The sequence below is a fragment of the Lolium rigidum genome, chromosome 3 (assembly GCF_022539505.1).
Source record: "Lolium rigidum isolate FL_2022 chromosome 3, APGP_CSIRO_Lrig_0.1, whole genome shotgun sequence".
In the NCBI taxonomy this organism is placed as follows: Eukaryota; Viridiplantae; Streptophyta; class Magnoliopsida; order Poales; family Poaceae; genus Lolium; species Lolium rigidum.
This window is the reverse complement of record NC_061510.1, coordinates 113378670-113399127: the sequence shown is the minus strand read 5'-3', so window position 1 is coordinate 113399127 and position 20458 is coordinate 113378670. Positions and strand designations below refer to the sequence as shown.

The following is a 20458-nucleotide window of genomic DNA, read 5'->3' as shown; positions in this document are numbered from 1 at the left end:
TGGTGGACGGAGACGTAGAAGGCGGCGATACTAGTGGCGGCCAGGAGTTGCCATGCTGGATGCCTAGACTGTAGAGGTGGTCGGCGAGGCCTGCAACGACCAAAAGTGGTCATGCAGGTTACCTGTGGAGGTGCGGCGGCGGTACTTGAAGTAGACGAGGAAGAACCCGGCGGCTTGATGTAGACCTTGTGCTGACGGTGGCGACCTGCGCCGATGTGACGGCGCGGTACTAGCCTGGAACGTCGGTGCGCAGGGGACGGCGAAGTAGACTGCGTGCGGTAACGTCATGGCCCGAGGGGCCGGCGTAGTTGCAGGGCGCGAGTCGGTGCAGCGGTGGGAGGCCACCAGCGACGTACACGCCTGGAAGGCGCGTCGGAGGCTAGTGGCGTGGACCAAAGGAGGCGGCGCTGCGGCCCGAAGGGCGACGCAGGGCAGCTCGTAGCTCAATCGGTGGTAGGCATGTGCTCGGGGACGTGCTTGGCGGAGACGTGCGCGCGGTCGGTTGATCAGATCGATGGCAGCGCTGTACGCGCCATAGCGTGGACGACGCGCAGATCGGAGTCGATGGCGGCGTTGTCGATGTTGTCCCGGCCGATCGATGGTGACAAAGACGGACCGGTGATGGAGACCGCACGAGCAAGAACAGCCTGCTGCGATGCACGTAGGGGCGCCCCATGTGCGGCGCGTGCGGCTGTGCCGTGCGGTTGATGGCCGGTGTATGTCGATGCCGTTGTTGGAGTAGAGGCGCAAGTGAACGACGGCGATGGGCGACTCAATCCGATCTATGATCGGTAAACCAAAAAAGAAAACGCCGGTCGAGCGATCGACAGACAAAAAAGAAAACCAATCTAAAGATCGAAAAAAAAGACTCGAGGGCAGCGGATCAACGGATCGGCGGACGAACCCTCATACGGGTTGCGCGGCCCCCGGAGTAGATCATGGAGATCAACCTCCCGGGGGCGGCACGGAGCGGAAGCTTGGGCGACGGCTTAGTTAGTATCGGCGCCTCTCTGATACCATGTAGAAGGATAGAGGGGGATATGCGGAATATGATGGATGTTGTATTGCACCTCATGGACGAGTATATATAGAGTACAAGACTTGGAAGCTAGGAAACCTCCTAGGGAGAATATGGAAACAATCCTAATACAATCCCGTGTAATTTATAACTACCAAATATACTCTATCAAAAACGAGAACGCCTATTCCTTAAATCGGAGGTAGTAGCTAGTTACCATCTCACTTTTTTTCTTCATTTATTAGCATGCCATATCACTAAATGCCTTGAGATATGTGATATTACTAGCTATGTTCCTCTCATTATAAGCAGTCTTAGCATATTTAGCATGCACCATATCTGGATGCATATCATGTTGAAGACATCATGACTTGGACAGATGCATAAGACGAAGCATTTGTCGAGTACTCGGAAGAGCAGAAGAACGGCCTAGGCGGCATTTCCAGTTCAGCGATGTTCCTCTCCAACATCTCTATCACTCTGCTCATGGACGGGCGGCTTTCAGGTGTCATTTGTATGCACCACAATCCAACCATGGTCATCTTTCTTACAACTTCTTCAGTTCCATGTGTGACTTCAAAACCATGGAGATCCCTCGCCAAAAGATCATAAACCCAATGTGGAAAATATGTTTCACTAGAGTTGTCTGCATTTCCTTTCAATATTTTCTTCTCCTGGACCATTTCCAGGAGCATCATCCCGTAGCTATAAACATCTGACTTTGTCGATACAACTCCAAAACCTCTGGAGAACACTTCCGGTGCGATGAAACCGACTGTCCCTCTCATTTCAGCCATTGAAAGGACGCTGTCCTTGAGGTGGCACAGCTTTGCCAGTCCAAAATCTGCAATCTTGGGACAGTACTCATGGTCTAGAAGGATGTTGTTAGGCTTGATATCGAAATGGATGATCTGAGTGTTGCAACCCTGGTGTAGATACTCCAACCCTCGTGCGATACCGATCGTGATCTTTTGGAACGTCTCCCATCCGATGGCACGTTTGGAGGTCTCCGAGTGAATGTGCTTCTGCAAGGAACCATTGGACATGTACTCGTAGACAAGCGCTCGATGAGACCCCTCCAAACAAAAACCGAGTAGGCCGACGATGTTAACATGAGAAGTCCGACCGATACTCATAACTTCATTCAGAAAATCTTGTCCATTGCCTTTTGATCCTTTCAGGAGCTTCACCGCAACTATCTTGCCATCTTGCAGGCTCCCCTTGTACACCACGCCATATCCACCTTCTCCTAGCTCGTCCTTGAATGATCTTGTTATCTTCTTCAGATCCGTGTACATGTACCTTTTCAGAGCAAGAGATCCACATTCTCTTAACATTTCTCCTGTGATCGATGTATTGCTAGAGTAAATTCTGCGGACTGCTGATATGATTTTTCGCTTCTGACGGTACATCAGGTAAGCAAGGCAGGCGAAAACCAAACTAGCCGCAGTAGGCAGAGAAACTAAAAGCAAAGAAAAGGTGCAACAGTTAAGAGGTGAACATCAAGCAACTTGAAACTTTAGAGCATGATACTGGACTAGATTATGTTATGCAGCAGAGTGCTTACCTACCAAAATGAGCTTCCTTGTCTGATTATTATCTGCATGAGCATGAACATGAGAACATTTCATTATAGGGATGGAACTGGCAGAAAATATGCATGTCCTGGCACTGGCAGGCAGCTTACCGCAAGTCGATGGGCGCATGCTGCTGTCCGAGCAGAGGCACGCGAAGTTCGCCGTGCTGGCATCGTAGCGGCACCGCCCGCCGCTCGCTTTGCAGGCGTCGCAGTCGCCGACGGGCTCCCACTCCACCAAGAACCCGCCCTTTATGAGCCGTCTATAATTGGCCGCCGTCATGTCTGCCGCCGGCTCCGACCCGAGCACCGGAAACTTGCTGATCTCGCAGCTCCCTCCATTCGCCGGCGGCTGGCCCGTGTCGTAGCTTCCCCCGAGGTACACGTATATGCCGCTGCTGTTGCCGGTGCAGTTGGTGACCGCGACCGCACCGGGCGGCGGCCGCCTCTCTTGGCATCTAGACAGCATGTAGGCCTCCCGGTTTCTCCGGCTGATTCTGAACCTATCCGTGATGGCGAAGGCGGAGGACATGTTGAACAGGACGGTGCACGTCGTGTCGGCGGCCAGGAGGGTGTGGACGGCGACGAGGGAGCGGTTGCCGTAGTCGATGCTGAGGACCCTCATGTAGGAGCTTCCCAGGAAAGCGCCGGCCGACGCGGAGCCGTTAACGTTGCACGTGAGCCGGAACGCCGGCGGGCCGCAAGATGACACGTCCTGGCCCTGGCCGGCCAGCCAGAACGGGTATGCCAAGGTGAGGTTCCCGCATGTCGCCTGCGGGCAGCCTGCGTCTCCGGCGGTGGCATCGGCGGCGGTTGCCAGCTGCTGCAGGGAGGCCAAGATCGGTAAGAGTAGCAACGAGGTAACTGGACGCATTTTTGCTGAAATCTTGACAATAGAGAGCTGCTCGTCCTGCTTGCACGCTAAGTTTGGTAATTTTTTTGACTTGTCTCGCCGTGTGCGGCCGGTTAATTGAACTTTGGGCATTCGATGCCTGCCAAAGATGTCACTATCCTGTGTGTATGTGACACAGGAATTGATATACACTTCGTGCAAGGTTTCCACACACGTCTGGTTGACTCTTTGCTTGAAAACGATCAAACTGGTCCCTCTGAATTGTCAAATGTCTAGATGACTCTTCATTGTCAAGGATGAACAATTGTGCTTGCTGCGCTGCCGTCAGTGCTGCATACTTCTCCAGAATCAGTGCTTGATTTTCTGCCTAAAAGGGTCATCAAACTTTGCATCTCGAAGAGGCTACCGTGTCCTTGAGTTTTAAATCTTGGTCATGAGTCTGTGGTTGTCCAACAATTCCGTATGACAACATCATAGCTTAGATAACGCCCCAGCCAATAGAAATTTCGTCGGTTAGGACTCGGAAACCTTCCCTTCAAATCGTCCATGCAGCTTGAACTACAGAAAATTGTCTTGAACCTAAACTATCACCGACAAATAGCAAGTGTGGTGATTAGGGTTGCAGAAGCGGATCCCGCATAGTCCCGCAAATCAGGATAATTAGCACAAATTACACTACAGGATATTAATCCGAATCCACCTAATTTGTGCTGTTCGGAAAACAATCCGCCCCGCATAGCGTGCCGCATGCAACCCTAGTGGTGATGGATCCCAAACTGTAATATTCAAAGACTGATATATTGTGAATACAAGTAAAAAAAAGGTGTGGATTCTCAAAAAAGTCGTTTAAAAAATATAAGGCATCAAACCCTGAATCAAGAGGGTATTAAGTAGTAAATTACTAGGAAACTCAAACTTAGAACTGTACACCACGATAGGTCAAAAAGTGAATCATGAGGATATTAGGTAGTAAATTGCTGACATAACTCAAAACCCTAGGCACCGAAACTTCTACAATATCAAGTTACTGATCCTCACAATTTAGAGGGCAAACCAACCCACCAAAGAAATCTAGCTTCTGGGCGATGAAATTCATTGTACAACACTCGTATATGCTCCTCGCAAATTGACAGGAAATTCCCACAACGCCTCTGGTGGTCCCAAATTTGGTACCTTCAGAGTGCTGCTTAAATTTGAGCAGCCTTATTTGCCCCTATAGTATTGGCGTTACATATCAAGCGCCAATGTTCTCTACCCTGGCACCTTTGTTGATCCTTTTAATGATCCCTGCTATAACCTGGTTTGTGCCAGACGAGCAAGATACATACATCATCATGAGCTCTGTGAAGAATAGTTATCCCTTCTAAAGATAAGTGAGTCAAAAATTACGAATAAACCTTTTACCTTTCCAGGTCCGAGTTCATAGCTCTTCTCAAGGCCTTTACCCAAAAGAGTCGTCACAGTAGTCTCCCATTGCACAGGAGAGGTTACCTGTTTCTCCAGTATGTCAGTCACATGTGCATCATTTTAATAAGGTTGCGACGCGAATTCAAGTTTAGTCTATACCTGTTGTGCCAAAATCTTCTTGATTGTGTCAGGATCTGAGTGGGGCTGCGCATCAACATTGGAGATTACTGGGATTCTCGGTGATCTGATCTCTGTAGCAGCCAACGCAGATTCCAATCTTGAGACAGCAGGTTGCATGAAGCTTGTATGGAAAGCACCAGCAACAGCTAGGCGAACCTGGTAAGATAATGGTCAACTTTATATATAAATAGTTGATGACTATGCAAAAAAGAAAATGATTTTCTATCAAGCCTCTTGATAAGGCAGCATCAGGACAAACACTTCTCCAAAGCACCCAAGATAAGACACATTCTACAATGCAGGCAGTGATTTTTTTTTAGCCTTACCACCAATACAGACAATCTATTTGGAATGAACACAGGAAAATGGTGCCATCAGATTTTCATCAACTGTACTTTTGTAATATTATTTGCAAAAAAAGTACTGTTGTAATAGTACTATTTATTATCTACATGGTCTTTAGCAAACACATTGCCATGAAAATCTACGGTCAAAGTTGTGCGACAATGTGTATGTACGAAACAGCTTATGATTTTGAACAAGGGAACGCTATGCAGTAAAATGACCTTACGAAGTTTCAGTTTTCATACCACTATAAACAGCAATAACCAGTCCATAGTACGAGTTAACAAAATTTTACATACATGAGCCATAGTGCGAAATTAGATGCATGGGAACACTAACCGTCATTCTGGCCTTAAAAGATTTTGCTTTGGCTTCAACTGCTTCGATACCTCTCACACCACCAGAAACAGCATAGTTACCCTGGAATAAAGTTTGACCATGTTGAAACCTCAGGAAGCCCCAGTAAGGAAATAATAGCAGCAGTCATAAAAGACTTACAGGACACAGAAAATTTGCTATTTGAACTTTTTCCTTTTCATCCACGTCCTCATTTGCAGCATCGCATAACTGTTGCACCTTTTCTGAATCTAGGCCAATCACACTGACCATCGCACTATTGGCAGCATCTGAAGCATCCTACACAGACAATGGACATTAAGAATAAATATGGAAAGTCAAAAAATCGAAGTACAAATATCTTATCTGCCGCTAACCTGCATGGCTTCTCCTCTAAGCTTGACAAGCTTCAGGCCATCCTCAAAACTGCATGTTGATAACTGTTTAAGCATACGTACTTAACAGACTGAAAAGGCAGAAAGCTTTGGGGCCATTAATTTGACCATCTTGTTGCAGGTATAGCTGATTGAAGATTGTGTTTGGCAAGATTAAATTTAACATAGTATTTGATAGCTTCATTATGATCAAGAACTCACATGCTTATACTTAAAACAAGAAATGCATGATCCCATTAACAGAACAAGAGAAATACCTAAAAGCACCAGCAAATGCCAGCGCGGTATATTCTCCCAAGCTGAGACCACAGGTGACATCTATAGAGTCAATTACTGATTGGCCCTCTTCACGTGCACGTAGCACCTCTACAGCTGCAAGGCTGGTGACGTATATAGCTGGCTGCAAAATAGTTTTGTTCAGCATCAGAATGCAACCCTTAACTGACAAGATCTGGAACTGCCTACGAACCATATCATCCTTTTGCGCTCAAATCTATATGCAACATAGCTCAGAAAAAAACTGCAAAAAAATATTGTGGATGCCATTTTAGCAACATGGCAAGCTGTGAAGGACAAAGATTCGTACACCAAAGACTTATTCAGCACTGGAATTGACTAACCAGATTCAGCACTTAATAGATATTCACAGTTTGAAGCTACATAGTCCCGAATGATGACTAAGGAACATGTTTCAATAAATCAAAATAAGTAGCAGTGGACGGCAGATACCTAAGAGAATACTACTTGAATGGATATGAAATGGAATAATATAAAATACACTGGGAGCGAAGAGTTTGAAATCCAGAAACCTGACTAATCACTGTCGAGTTGAGCTTTTCTTTTGGTCCGTCGATGCAAAGATTCAACAAGTCATAGCTACATATAAAATAAAATTAGCATTAGCACTCGTTTGTGTAATTCCCCTTTGGAACTGTTGTGAACACTCATTAACTTCAAAGCACAACTTCGCTAATGGGCGCAAACCAGTAAATCATATCAGAGTTTTCGGTGATACCCAAGTATATCGTTCGCCTTATCAAATAGTTCCGCAGCTGCTCGAACATTAATAGCTTCTTTGCCCATTCCTACAGCCTGAGCACCCTGAAAGGAGAAGAAAGCAAACACACATAAATAATGCAGTCGACACACAACAAATGTAGTTAGACTCAAATTATGGGCGTGGCACATGAAAATTGGACTGTACCGGAAATGCCTAATTGTAATTTTAAAGAAAATCCTGTGATAATCTAATCTTCGATATCTAAATAGGAGAACCCACTACCTTATTTCTCTGCTCTCTCATGCATGCACGTCATCACTTTTACTCAGGATGTATTTCCCCGAGGCTTTGCACCAGCCCATCTAATCAATGAACCTTTCTTGGACATGCACGTACATCATGGTTTTTAAGGCGTCGCTTAGGCGACGTTTAAGTGTCACAGCGCCCGGAGATGGCAAGGCGTCGTGCTCGCCTTAGGCTCGTGTCCAAGGCGTCCATATTCGACCTTTGAGGCGTCCAAGTCATCGCTCTGGCTGATTTTGGACACCATGGACAGGTCAAGCGGGAAACTGAGCAAGCGAGCAGGAACAAAGAAAGTAGGCGGGATGGGAGGGAAATTGGGGACCAGCTTGTTGGTGCCCGTGGTGCTGTTGAGTAAGGCGTCGCCTCGCTTCCCGCTTTAAGCGCCTAAGCATTGACCCCCCCCCCCCCCTCACCCCCACTCCGGCCAGCGCCTAACAATCCATGACGTCCATTGCCTCTTCATGTTCCCCGATAATTCCAGTTCCACCTTCAATTTGGCAACTCTTTCCCTTTTTCCCCTTTCTCTATTTAAGTTGCCGTCCTCCTGATGTAGCTCTCATGGCGTGTAACAATTGTTAAGAGCTTGTGAGCGAATCCTTGAAGAACCTTCATGGCTGAAGCTGTGGAGGAGATGGCCGCCACATCCGCATCAGCACCAGTGGACGGCGTCTCGGAGGAGAAGTCGTCGCCACCAGCATCTAGTGTTTCTACTTCGATGGGTGGAACAAGCAGGAGAGGCTGCCAGCTTCACACAACTCATGGCTCTAATTCTCAGATTGTTTCGCTGTTGCAATCTCTCTCTCTCATGATGAGGATGAAGCTTGTGTGCGTACGTACATTTAATAGCATCAATTCTCTGTGTTTGTTCAGCGATTCGTCTGCATTACCAGAAAACTACAGCGGAGCTACTTTTACGCATGATTTTGGTTCAGCTGGAATGCCAAGGGGTGAATCTGGCAGCACTGTGAAGTTGTATCAGTTTGTCCAGCTGCTCCTCCACCTGATCGTCCTTCTCACCGCCGTTTATTCTATCATGTATTCGTGTTACACAGTATGGAGGGCAGCCATGTCCTACAAAATATTCTATCAGTGGAAGCAAGATGATTGTGTAGCGTCAAAACAACGTGGCCGATCTAGCAGTACTAGCACACCATGAGCTCTCGAATGGCATGCACACCAGGAAGTTGCTAAAGGATCTCTACTCCCTCACCCACAGGCACTATCATCATACGGTATTTCAGACATTAATGCAATCTTGCCTCCGCTACTCATCCTTGAGGTATATTGTTGTCAAGATTTTTTCTATAATATTAACATGACACAGGACTATGAGCAACGATTTGCAGTGGCTTGCAATTGCAATATTTAATATTAAGTTGGTTTTATCTATAAATGTTTCACAGCAGCAGTCCCGCGGCAAAACAGGGGTTTTATCTAGTAATCACAAATCTTAAGGACAAAATATGATCCACGCCAAAACTGAAGGAAGCAGTGAGGTTATTTTATTTTCCAATTTGCACAGCTAACCAACTTAGCATCAACTAATTGCCATTACCTTCCTTCAGCTTGGCTTGATATTAATAATTTCAAAATTGAAACACCCTCGCATGAACAATTTCAGAACGATTGCCATTTGAATAAGCTACGGTACAGGTCTGGCTTCTCATGTATCTGAGACGTACCTGGCCGGGGAAGAGGAATGCGGTGGTGGGCTTGTAGTCGGCGAAGAGCGTGTCGGCGCCTGCCGCCACTGCCGACCCGAGGGACACCCTTGTAGAGAACCGAGATCTGAGCGGCACCCTCACGGCGGCCGCCGCCGGGTGGCTCCGCGCGCCCGCGCCGGCGAGCGGGGTCGGCGCGGACGGCCTGAGCAGGGCGAGCGTGGAGGCCATCGGAGAGTCCGGGCGGAGGCGGCGAGGAGAGAGGCGTGGGAGGCGAGGTGGGCGGAGGAGCATGCGAGTGCCGCTGCGAGCTTTGTAGCTGGGGCCGATTGGCTTGCTGGCGAGTAGCCGGGGCGGAGGCGGAGCTCACGAGGTGGAGGGGGAGAGCGTTACGCGAGATAGAGGCAGTGTGGGCCTATAGGAAAGGCCGAGAATGTGTTCGTTGGGGGTTACTTGCCTGAACTTGCGACGGGCCCGTTGCTCCTGCATCTCGATTTGCAGCCCAAATTGGAATACTCTTCTCTCTTCTCTCTTCTCTCTTCTCGGTTTCCTCTATCGGTTGAGAGTCGCCTGTTTCTCCCCGGCTCCTCCCCCTCTTGTATCCGGCGGACCGGGGAGGTGCCCCTCTTTGTTCATAGTAGAGGTAGGCTAGTTGTAGCTGTTGTTACCCGTGTGGAGTATGGCGTCATGCCGAAGGGGTTCAAGTTGTTGAAGCACTTGGGCTGTTTTTGGCGGCTGGCGGAGGTGTTCTTCATGCTCATGGTGCTCCGGAGGTTGGGGCCGAAGATGAGCGGTGGGGATTCGGCGGTCTACCCTCTAAATAAGCTCGCGGTTCATGTGGCTGCTCGGATTTGATTTGAAGGCAAGGTCCTTGCTCTTCTTCTTGTCCGACATGGTGACGAAAGGGAGAGGGTGTTGGTAGTTGCCGAAGATAGATCCAAGCGATCTAGGAGCTTTTATCGAGTGGAACACACGGGAACCGATGCCATGTCACTGTGATCTTTGGCCGATATGGCAGCCCTTCTTCAACCTCCATCAAGGAGGCATGTTCTTGGATCCTTGGCCGGAGCTCGACGCTTCTAGGAAGTCAAGTGGTTCGTCGCCTGAATCCTAGAAGTGGTCGGCGGCTGGATTTCTTCGTTGGGAGAGAGCATTCAAGCAATCTTCTCTATGATTTCAGCGGAAACACCTGGAGATCGCCGACGACTGGTTGCGGAGGCACCCCTGTACTTGACTATTTTTTATTTTTTTGCTAGGGTGTTTTCTGTAAAAGTGGATGTCTTATCTTTTATTAGGTTCTTTAGGGCGAGATTTGTAAAGGACATCTTTGCAATTTATACCTGCTACTGTTCTATGAATGAAGCTCCATCAAGATCTTCTAGACCCTTCTTATTGTTCAATTTTTTTTTGGAATATTCTTAGTTGATCTAGTTTCCCCAATTCGATCGCAAGCTTTCGTCGCAAACTGGAGTCCCAATCCAACTCGAACGGGCACACGATGGCGTGAGCGGGGGCACGGACGATGGTGGCTGGACCGCCGGCCGTGCCACAAGCGGGGACATCGATGACGTTGCCTGGTCCACCAACCCGTGGACACAAAACTGGTGGTTGCCCCGCCGGGGAATTGGCCATGGATGGAAGATGTGAGTAGGGATGGCACCCGCAGGGTATGGGTACGGTAGAGCCATCTCATACCCGTACCCGTCACTTTCATTCTTACCCATCACCCGTACCCATACCCGTCAACGGGTAAGTTTTTTCCCATACCCGTCACCCGGCAGGGTAAATGGGTACCCGCGGGTAAAAATACTCGCGCTTACAACACATCAAATTGATCTAAAAAATATTACCAGAGATGAAGCGCTCATAAATAGGGGTCTAATCCTCACTAACCTACCAGGGATTGTGAGATCGGAAAGCGTGGGGTTCAGCTTAGCAACACGAAGACATGATTAGGGGGAAATTGAGTAGTTTAGAATATTTTGATGGCCCACTTGTTAAATTTAGATGGGTACATGAGTATGTAGGTATGGGTTCTACGATCCCATACCCGTACCCACTCTATCCGATGGGTATGATATATTTCCCATTTACAAACCCATGGGTAATATTTTGTTCCATACCCGTACTCCTATTAGGTTTTTACGTGGCGGGTACGTGGGTCATAGGTACCCATTGCCATCCAGAGAAGCAGGGGTGGCGAGTTGGTGGTCGCGTCGAGTCAGCGTGTCAGCGTCCAATTTTGTGAACGTATCGATAGTTATTTTTTGGGTTCAAGGTGTCAGCTTCGAGATTTGTATATGCCACGTGTCGCTTTGAGATTTCTTTCCCAATCCATCTTCTTCTTCTACCTATAAATCCACAGTTTGGCAGATCAGGAGCACCTCAAAGCACAAACTCATCGGGATCTGAAGATCGATGGAAGCCTCCATGTTCGGTTTCGGCGCGAACGCGCCGCCAGCGTTCGTGTTCAACCCCACGGACGCCGACATCGTCGCCCACTACCTCCTCCCCCGCGCGCTCGGCCTCCACAACCCCCACGCGCACGCCATCATCGAGGACGACCCCGGCAGCGCGCCGCCGTGGGAGGTCCTCAAGAGGCACGGCCACGAGGACAGCGACCACGCCTTCTTCTTCGGCCCGCCCACGGACGCGTCGAGCCGCACCGTCCGGGGCGGCGTGTGGCAGCGGCGGAAGGGGAAGGGGCACGAGGACACCGTCACCCTCGTGCATCCGGCCGGCGGCGGCGAGGTGGATATCAGGTACAGGAGGTACGAACTCGCCTTCTCTGTCGCCGAGCGCGAGGGCGAACGCGCCGGGTACGTCATGCACGAGTACGAGATTGTGTCGCCGCCGCTTCCCGGCACCGTGCTCACCCGCATCAAGGTCCACAAGAACGCCTACAGGCCGCCGGCCGCGGATGCGGGTGGCGCCGACGAACAACACGCGGATCTCCAGGTCCCAGGCCCGGAGCAGCCGGGCCCGAGCCACGAGCACGACCCCGCCACCAACGGCGATGGATTTGCTGGCGCGCAGGATGGTGCTCTCGATGACAGGCGGTGACTCGATCCAGACGAATTCAGCAACTCTAGAGGACTCCTTAGAATCTGAATTGTAAAATTGCAAAATTGATTTGCAGTCTTAAATTTCAGTCGCGCAGAACAGACATCGTATAGGAACCTGTATTTTTTTTTTAAAAAAAGACTCGCAGGAGAAATATACATTCAGTTCATACATAGAAACATTCAGTAACGATGCACAGTAAAATCAGCCTAAGTTCTGCCAAATTTGCCGCCACGAAACCCTAATATGCCAAAATACGGCTTCTGGATCCCTCACCAGAGCCTATTGTTGCGCGTGGCATTGTCACCTGTCGATGTCGGAGCTGAGGTTGACGAAGATCGTCCCCTGCAGCTCCGCTTCCTGGCACCACTCCTCCGCCTTCGCGTTGTGCTCCCGCTCGGTGATGAGGCTCGTGCGGAGGAGGAGGTCGTTCACCTCCTCGTCGCTGCGATGTTTGGCGACGCGCACAAGCATCCGGCGCGAGCATTTGCTCGAGATCAGCATGAACATAGTCCTTGGGGACCATCCCCTCGCCCGACGCGACCTCCTCGTCGTTGGAGTCCTCATCTATGGACTCCACCTGACTTCCATCTTCACAGTGTGAACAAGCGGTGAGCCTAAAGCTAGACTTGTATGAAACCAAACAAATTGGGTCTTGCATATCTGCTGGGTCAAAAAATTCTTCACGATCAACCAAACAGTCTCTAGTTTTTGGCCTAAAGCACGTTTCGAACTGGTCTTCTCCATGGTGCATGTCCCCATGACAACGTGAAAATAAGGCCAGGAAACCTAGCAGGTACATACGGTGAGAGCAACGTTTTGCTGTTGGAAGATATCTGGTCACATAGTTCGGCGTTGGGAACCCATGATAGCTTTCCACAGACCGATATACTCGCTTGTACGGGCGTTGGGCCAACACCACATTGGTGAGGGCTGCAGACGGCCGCATTCCTTGTCGATTTTGACAAAACTGACCTATTTTTGGTAACAACTCACGAAATAACCTATCATAGAAAAGATTTCACAAATTGATCTTTTTGTTTGGCTCCGCACCAGACGGAGCCAAGCTCAATAGCTCGATGCCGCCGCGGATGGCGTCGTGCCACCACGACGCCACGGTCAGCAGTGCCAAGCCAACGCAGACGTGGCGGCCATCGGTTGTGGTGGAACCCGCAGCTAGAAAGCTTGGCTCCGTACTGAACGACGCCGTGCCATGTAGTTTCGCCAGCGATGGAGCGATGGAGCCATGCCCCTTGGACGGGACTAACAGTCAGGCCCGCATCTCGGCTGTCCTTAGCATCAAAACGAATCGTATCTTCCACCTCCCAACCCCGACCACTAGTCTATCTCTCTCCCCCACCTAAGTTCCCCATCAAATCCCTCAAATCTTTTGCGTTTCTTCGTGGATTTCAATTCCCTTTAGGCCCAAGAGGTGATGTCCCTAGGGTTATCAAAGATTTTGATGCATTTGGATTGTTGTCATTTTTATAGATGGCAAGAATTTTGAATGTTCATCATGTGGAAAAAGAGGCTTTCTTGAAAGGCAATGCTGAGTGTGTTGACCTAGAGGAGGTAGTCATGGTATTCATCACTAGTCCTACCTACGCTGAGGTTGTTGAAAGAATTATATTCGATTTGAAGTGGATGGAGCCAAGTGATGCATGTGAATTGATTGGAAGGTATAATGCCAGGATTGGATATCACAATCGGTTGAAGATGATGCCCATTGACTCTAAGTTGAATTGGAGTGCATACAAGGGGTTTGTTGCGGGATCCCAAGATAAGTCTCTCGAGGTATATGCCACAAGGAAGTTTGTTGCTCGATTGAGCATTGACTTGAACCGGCATGCTTCCCCATGTGCTCGTGATGACCTCAGTACCATAGTGCTGATGTGTACGACACTCCAATGAGCCAACCTCCAATGAGCCCGGTTCGAATGACCAACATGAAGAGGAGAAAACGGAGGGTGGTGACTACGAGGGCGATGAAGCGGAGCATGGGCTCCATGAGAATGAAGTTGGTGATGTGGAGGCAAATTGCCTAGAGGAGGACATGGACCATGACCTCCCTTATTTGCGATCTCATGCATATGACTCGGAGGATGAAGGGCCCGGTGAACATGTTGATGATGATGGGCTAAAGGCTAAAGAATCTGGAGCTCACAAGAAGGTAGTAGGCCATGTTCATTGCCTCATTGTTCCGATATCTTAGCCTTGCGAATAAGGCTATAGTTGATGGTGGCATTAGTAGAGTGCGTGAACCAAGGGCATCCGCTAAAAAAGATAGGAAACCCAAAAAGAATGGCATTAATCGCGGCATGAAATTTCAAAGTTTGTTGGCATTTCAAATGTGGATCAAGGACTACGCGATTATGTACCATCGATCGTACAAGGTGGTTCAGTCAGATGTTATGGTGCGCTACACAATCAAGTTTGATTACAAATGATGTTCATGGGTTGTGCGTGTAAGACCATGCAGAGGAGGGCCGCAATGGAGCATTGTAACTTGCAAATCCATTCATACATGCAGTGACAAGGATATCCGTGATACCGAAGTTGCGGATGATCATCGTCAATTGTCCTCCGCCTTCATTGCTTATAGAGTTGCCAATAACATAAGGTCACTCCATACATATACAATTAAGGGGGTGATAGACTTGATAAATGAACTATTTGGTTACAAGGTGAAGTACGGGAAGGCGTGGAAGGCCAAGCAAGCGGCATTCAAGATTTGTATGGTGATTGGGAAGAAGCATACAACCGCCTCCCTAGGTTGTTGGGAGCTATGGCGGCAAGAAACCCGGGAACATATCATGTGGTGAAACCTCTTGGAATGAAGACTAGGACTATGCAAGGTGAAAGTGTCCGAGTATTTGGTCTTGCATTTGCGCATTCGGGCCAAGCATAAGGGCATTCAAGCATTTCATGCCGGTTATGTTCGTTGATGGCACAGTTTTGACTGGGACGTTCAAGGGCACAATGTTGGTTGCCATAGGTCAAAGGAACAAGAACAAATTCAGTATAACAATTCGATATAACAATTTGGTAAAACTACATATTAAAGGGCATAACAATTGATATGCTAGGGCATAAGAAATTTGGTATAAAAATTCATAGCTAATAAACATATTGGAGGGAAACATGGCAATCAACATTTCTAATCCAACATGACCAACCTAACAATACCTCAGAGATCTACTACCCTAACTACAAGAATAACCTGCAGACAGTCACACATGTAATACTATAACACATCGGGCCTAAATAATATTTTTGGGGATGAACTAGGATTAGCCAAACCCGGCCAGACCAACGCTAAAAAAAAAAAAAGAAGAAGAGGGGAATCGATGGGGAATAACTTTAGGTTTCAAAGGGGAAGAAAATCCACCAAAGACAGGGAAGTGTTGGAGGCTTTAGAGTAGAGATTTAAGGGGTGGGGAGAGGGGCGGCGGCGCCATGTTAACGCCCAACTCATGCTTCTCTGTTGTTGGACGAAGGGGTAAGTGCTAGCGAGCAGACACGTCAACAACCCGATTGTTATTTCCGTTAGGGGCATGGCGTCATCCGCAGTGGAGCTGAACTACATAGCTTGGCGCCGCCACCAACAGTCAAGCTTCCCAGTTGCGCCCCCCTACCCGCACCCCCCCCCGCAACAGACGCTGACCGCCACGTCTGTCTACCTTTGGCGCCGTTGACCGTGGCGTCATGGTGACACAGTCCATGGTGGTGTCAACCTATGGACTATGGAGCTTGGTAGGACGCCAAGTAAAAAAGGTTATTTTGTGAATTGTTTTGGAGAACAAGTTAATTTATGTGTTGTTACGAAAAATAGGTTATTTTTTGTTAAAATCGACATGTTCCTGTACGAGGGCCCTGGATCACGGGTGTAGGATAGCACACTTTACAGTCTCTCCTCAAATGGACTAGCAGCGCACATGCCGCGCACGGAGATGGAGACGGAGACGGCCACTACCACGACCATTTGCATATCCAGCTTTTGTGATTGAGAAAGAAAGGAAGGAAGGCGAGGCTAGTCTCGGACCCGACGCTCTGCCCTTCCGTCTTGGCCGCTGCTGTTTTATGGGAGCAGCATCAACTTGCAGCCGCTTGCCCCGCTTTGGGCATGCAGGGTAGCGCGCAACCGCTGCGCCTCGCTTTCCCCGAGGCTTAATTTCATTGTTTTTTTGCAGGCCAAGTTGCATGTTGATGTTGATTTGTACTTCACTTCTCTGCTTTCCAGGCACTAGTAGAACAACTAGCTAGCTACTCATCGTGAGATGTGCAAAGTGTACTACTCTTTTTTTTTTTTTTTAGAAACACAGTACAAACGCAGACGCTCATATACACGCGCATACACTCACCCCTATGAACGCACATACGCACACCCTACCTCTATGAGCACCTCCAGAAGACTGAGCCGGCGGATTGGATCTTGAAATTGACGAAGTCACCACAGGCGCCTCGCTGTCGACGGGAACGTCGCCTCCCACCGAATGAATATTCCGCCTTTATGAGACATCACGTACGTCAAACCCAGGGTTTCAACTCGCTAGGCACGTGACAACCACCCTCCTAACCACCCAACCTCAGGTTGGTTCTCAAAGTGTACTACTCTTTTAGTGCGAGGTTGCAAAATGTGCGTGTGATTTCACCCAAGACGGTACATACATACGACTATTATTATTCAGCTATGTGGTCTGATCTCATAAAAAGTTACTACTTCAACTAAAATTTAATCTAAATTTAAATATATCTAGATTTAAATACAACCAAAATTAATACATGTTTCATGCGACAATGGGACGGATGGCACTAGCCACAGCCAGATGTGGTAGGCCGTGCCGAATTTCCAGTGAGAGAGAAGTGCAGGTTGTTTGGATGTCCGAATAAAGTGTTTCATCTCTGTTTAGCCACATCATATGTATTTGGTTGCCATTTGGGCACCCACGCTGTGCTTTTCCTCACCACATTCAAATATGGTGACCTTACCATCACACAAGAGCTCAAACCACCACATTCAAATATGGTGATCTTACCATCACACAAGAGCTCAAACACATGCATAAGCACATCACACAATTATACACAACGAACAGAGTATTTAGTACCTAATTCTAGCGTCACATTGGTAAGACGCCTACTTAAACCTGGGGACATATTACCCAGGTACAAAAGCAATGTTCAACAGTCTCTATAGGACAACATTACAGTCACATATACACAAAAGGAAGTGTTTAACAGCCTCCTGGAGACCAGCACAACTACTAACGGCAATGATCAGACAACACCAAAGACAGAGATCAGGCACATAACCTTAATGGTGAGGATCAGCATAAGGGCCCTCGCGATGCTTCCTGCAGCTGAAGATGCTAGAGCACGAAGTCTCCTTCCTGAAGACGTCGACCTTGAAGCTCTCGTCCTTAGGGGTGAAGACGATCGTGTCATCGACGCGGAGGCCAAGTGTGGTGACCCTGCATACCACTGCATGTTGTAGTATGCCAGTCGTTGATATAATATTCACGAAGTACCATTCCGCAAATATTACATCCCTCAGAGTAGTACAACAGAACATAGCAGGTCCATAACTCATTCATTTATTATTACAAATATCATACACATATCATCTCGGAGCTCCTCTTGGGTCCGAAGAGGAATACTCCTGGGTTCGAGGCGAACCCAACTTAGCTTACAATATAAGAGTCTCATTAAGTTATACATTTATTTCCTCGAGCAGCTAAATACTAAGAGTTCGAGCTGCTCGGCTTCTACTACTACTCGAGATGTTTAGGCTTGATCTCCTCCGGAAGCCTCCCGGCTCCGTAGACGATGAGGTAGTCTACGCCCTCGATACCTCCGCAGAGGTCTGGTTCTTCATAGCCGATGATCTCGGCTCCTTCATTGTTGTCGTAATCCTCCTCCAGACGATTCAGACAATCTAAGCATGGGATTTAAGAGTGGTATGAGTACGAGCGTACTCAACAAGTTCATTATAGATAAGTGGTGTTTAATGCACTAGCTACGATATTAGACCAGAAAGTCTAATAACAATGCAAGTTTTGGTAAACATTTCTTCAAGAGTTTGCTTTTATTCCAAAGAGCTATGTCCGTCAGCCTTCACCGGTTTACTAGAACTTCATGGAGCTCCTTTCCGGCCGCGTTCGCAGTTCCTTATCCCGAACATGGAGTGACAGTCACAGCTTCTTTACACTCTGCAGAGGTGTGTTGCTTTACCCATAAGAGATCTTAACCTTGGTGCCAACCGGCAGCTTTCCCGTCCACACTTCCTTCGGTGTGAGGCCCGGTATAAGGTCTAGCCAATCATGTTCCTCCGCTACCTCGAACACCCACCCTTTGTTGCATGCCCCGACCCTGGGTCCTCGCCGGTCCCATTATTCCCACTCACGGGTGGACCCCGACCACGACGACAGATTGGGATCGAACCAAACTCCTTCGCCGGTAGCCGCAACCCATCATAGACCGCAATACCGTGGGGACTTAAGGCTTCCCCAGCCCAACCGCTTGCACTTCGAGCGACAAGTGTCTACGGACTATGCCACGGGGACTTAAGGCTTCCCCAGCCCAACCGCTTGCCCTGACAAATACAAGTGTCTACGGTAAAGCGCATCCGTTGATGAACGAGAGGTGGAAACACTTTTGACTACTCCGTCCCACTCCGGATCTTATGGTTAACACGGGTATTACTAAGCACAAGAATCACTCGGCGACATTTGTTGTTTAATCCTAGATGGATATAAGCCCGTGCAATGGAACCTCCACCATATCAACACAATCCATGGTTCCATTGCCCATCACATAGTCATATTCATAGTTATGAAAGTAGTGGTTTTGATTTTTATGCAATAGTGATAACCATAATACTTTGCAAGTAATTTGATAGAAATACTCAAATGACATGAGCAAGTGATGAACTTGCTCGAACACCGCAAAGTTCTCGAGCTTGGATGGTATGGGCGGACCCTTGTCCTCTGGTTCTGAAAAATAGCATCATTGTCCGATAAGGGCAATGGTTAAAGAAGCAATTATACATGATTCCAGTTTTAGGGTTTGTTCCCCCCTTCCGATGTCGTTGTAATTTCATGTGAGAGGTTAAATACTAAGAACATCTTGGAGATACTTGATTTAGGGTAAATACAACCTTGAAATATTGTCAAGGTGTTTTTAAAGTCCAAATGCATTAATGGACTTATTTTCATTTTAGAAAATAATATGTGTGATTTAAATTCTTATTTAAATCATCAAATTAGGATTTATTCTTAATTGTCTTCAAAAATTCTGTTTGGTATTTTATTCAAATAGAGAATTTTATGCTGATCCTTTTTCATATTTTTAATTTATTTTTAAGAGCTTTTATCAATTTTCTATTGAATTTCAAAGTTTCATGTTTTTATTGAATTGTGAAAAGTCATTTTTGCCCCTGGGCCCACCTGTCAGGGTGGCACAGTGGGTTGGGCTAAACCAGCTCGGGTCCAACCGACCCGAGCGGTCGCTCACTCGCCCACCTCGCGCCGCTCGACCTAACCCTAATCCCCTCCGCTCTCACTGGCGACCTGCGTCGCCCGCACCGTCGCCGGCCGATTCCGGCGATCTCCGGCCGCCACGGCTTACGCCATGGGGCGCAATCGAACCGCCAGACGACGGCGATTCGCTCCCTCCGCGTCGATTTGGAGCTGACGCTGTCCCTCGCTCGACATCGACCCTCACCGCCATGCCTAGGGTTCGGGATCCGCTTGATCCCGTGGCTCCCCAAGCTCCGGGCGTGATGGTGCTGTGGCCGCCACGATGGGGTGGTGTTGTGGTGCCGCCATGGCCTGGCTTGGCCTGGCGCCGCCGCGCCCTGGCGTGTGCCGCCGTGGCCGCCATGGTGGTTGGCCAGCTCGACCCTGGTACGTCCTCCACCTCTTCTTCTCTCTTATGTCATGTTCTTCTTCCTCTCTCAGTAGCTCTAGCCAAGGCGTTCCTCCCCGTGGAGGGCCTGCCGTGTTGTTGCTGCTGTTCTGTTGCGCCTAGCTTGCTGTGTGGCGTGTGCTGCTGCTGCTTGTGCTACTGCCATGAATCCTAGCTACGGTGCTGCCCTATTCTGCTTATTAGCTAGGCTTAATTCTTGCTATCTTGATTGTGCACAGCTCGTGCATGTTTCGGAGCCACATGCTTGTTGAATCTTGCATATCCGGCTTGGATCCTTCCCTGTGCCTCTGTTCTAGTTACTATTCTTGCTAGACACTCATGTGTATTCAATTTGGCTGCCCTGGCTTGATTACCATGTGTATTCCTTGCAATTTGCAAGTTCCAGGGCACTGGTA

At 48.4% G+C, this 20458-nt stretch overlaps 3 protein-coding genes across 3 annotated transcripts; 1 reads left to right on the top strand and 2 right to left on the bottom strand.

The window, feature by feature from the left end:
• Window positions 1-1368: 1368 nt before the first annotated feature.
• LOC124695372 (LEAF RUST 10 DISEASE-RESISTANCE LOCUS RECEPTOR-LIKE PROTEIN KINASE-like 2.1) lies at window positions 1369-3468 on the bottom strand. Its single transcript, XM_047228225.1, has 2 exons — window positions 2706-3468; window positions 1369-2480 (listed from the first exon to the last, which is right to left on the bottom strand). Exons 1-2 carry the CDS (start codon window positions 3466-3468, stop codon window positions 1369-1371), a joined length of 1875 nt encoding a protein of 624 aa, XP_047084181.1.
• An 865-nt stretch (window positions 3469-4333) lies between these two features.
• LOC124702184 (malonyl CoA-acyl carrier protein transacylase-like) lies at window positions 4334-9397 on the bottom strand. Its single transcript, XM_047234303.1, has 10 exons — window positions 9096-9397; window positions 7126-7211; window positions 6920-6986; window positions 6368-6510; window positions 6093-6141; window positions 5878-6015; window positions 5719-5799; window positions 5014-5190; window positions 4852-4938; window positions 4334-4744 (listed from the first exon to the last, which is right to left on the bottom strand). Exons 1-10 carry the CDS (start codon window positions 9366-9368, stop codon window positions 4682-4684), a joined length of 1164 nt encoding a protein of 387 aa, XP_047090259.1. The 5' UTR covers window positions 9369-9397; the 3' UTR covers window positions 4334-4681.
• A 2084-nt stretch (window positions 9398-11481) lies between these two features.
• LOC124702185 (NAC domain-containing protein 18-like) lies at window positions 11482-12320 on the top strand. Its single transcript, XM_047234304.1, has one exon. The coding sequence runs from the start codon at window positions 11493-11495 to the stop codon at window positions 12135-12137; it is 645 nt and encodes a 214-aa protein (XP_047090260.1). The 5' UTR covers window positions 11482-11492; the 3' UTR covers window positions 12138-12320.
• The last annotated feature ends 8138 nt before the right edge of the window (window positions 12321-20458 follow it).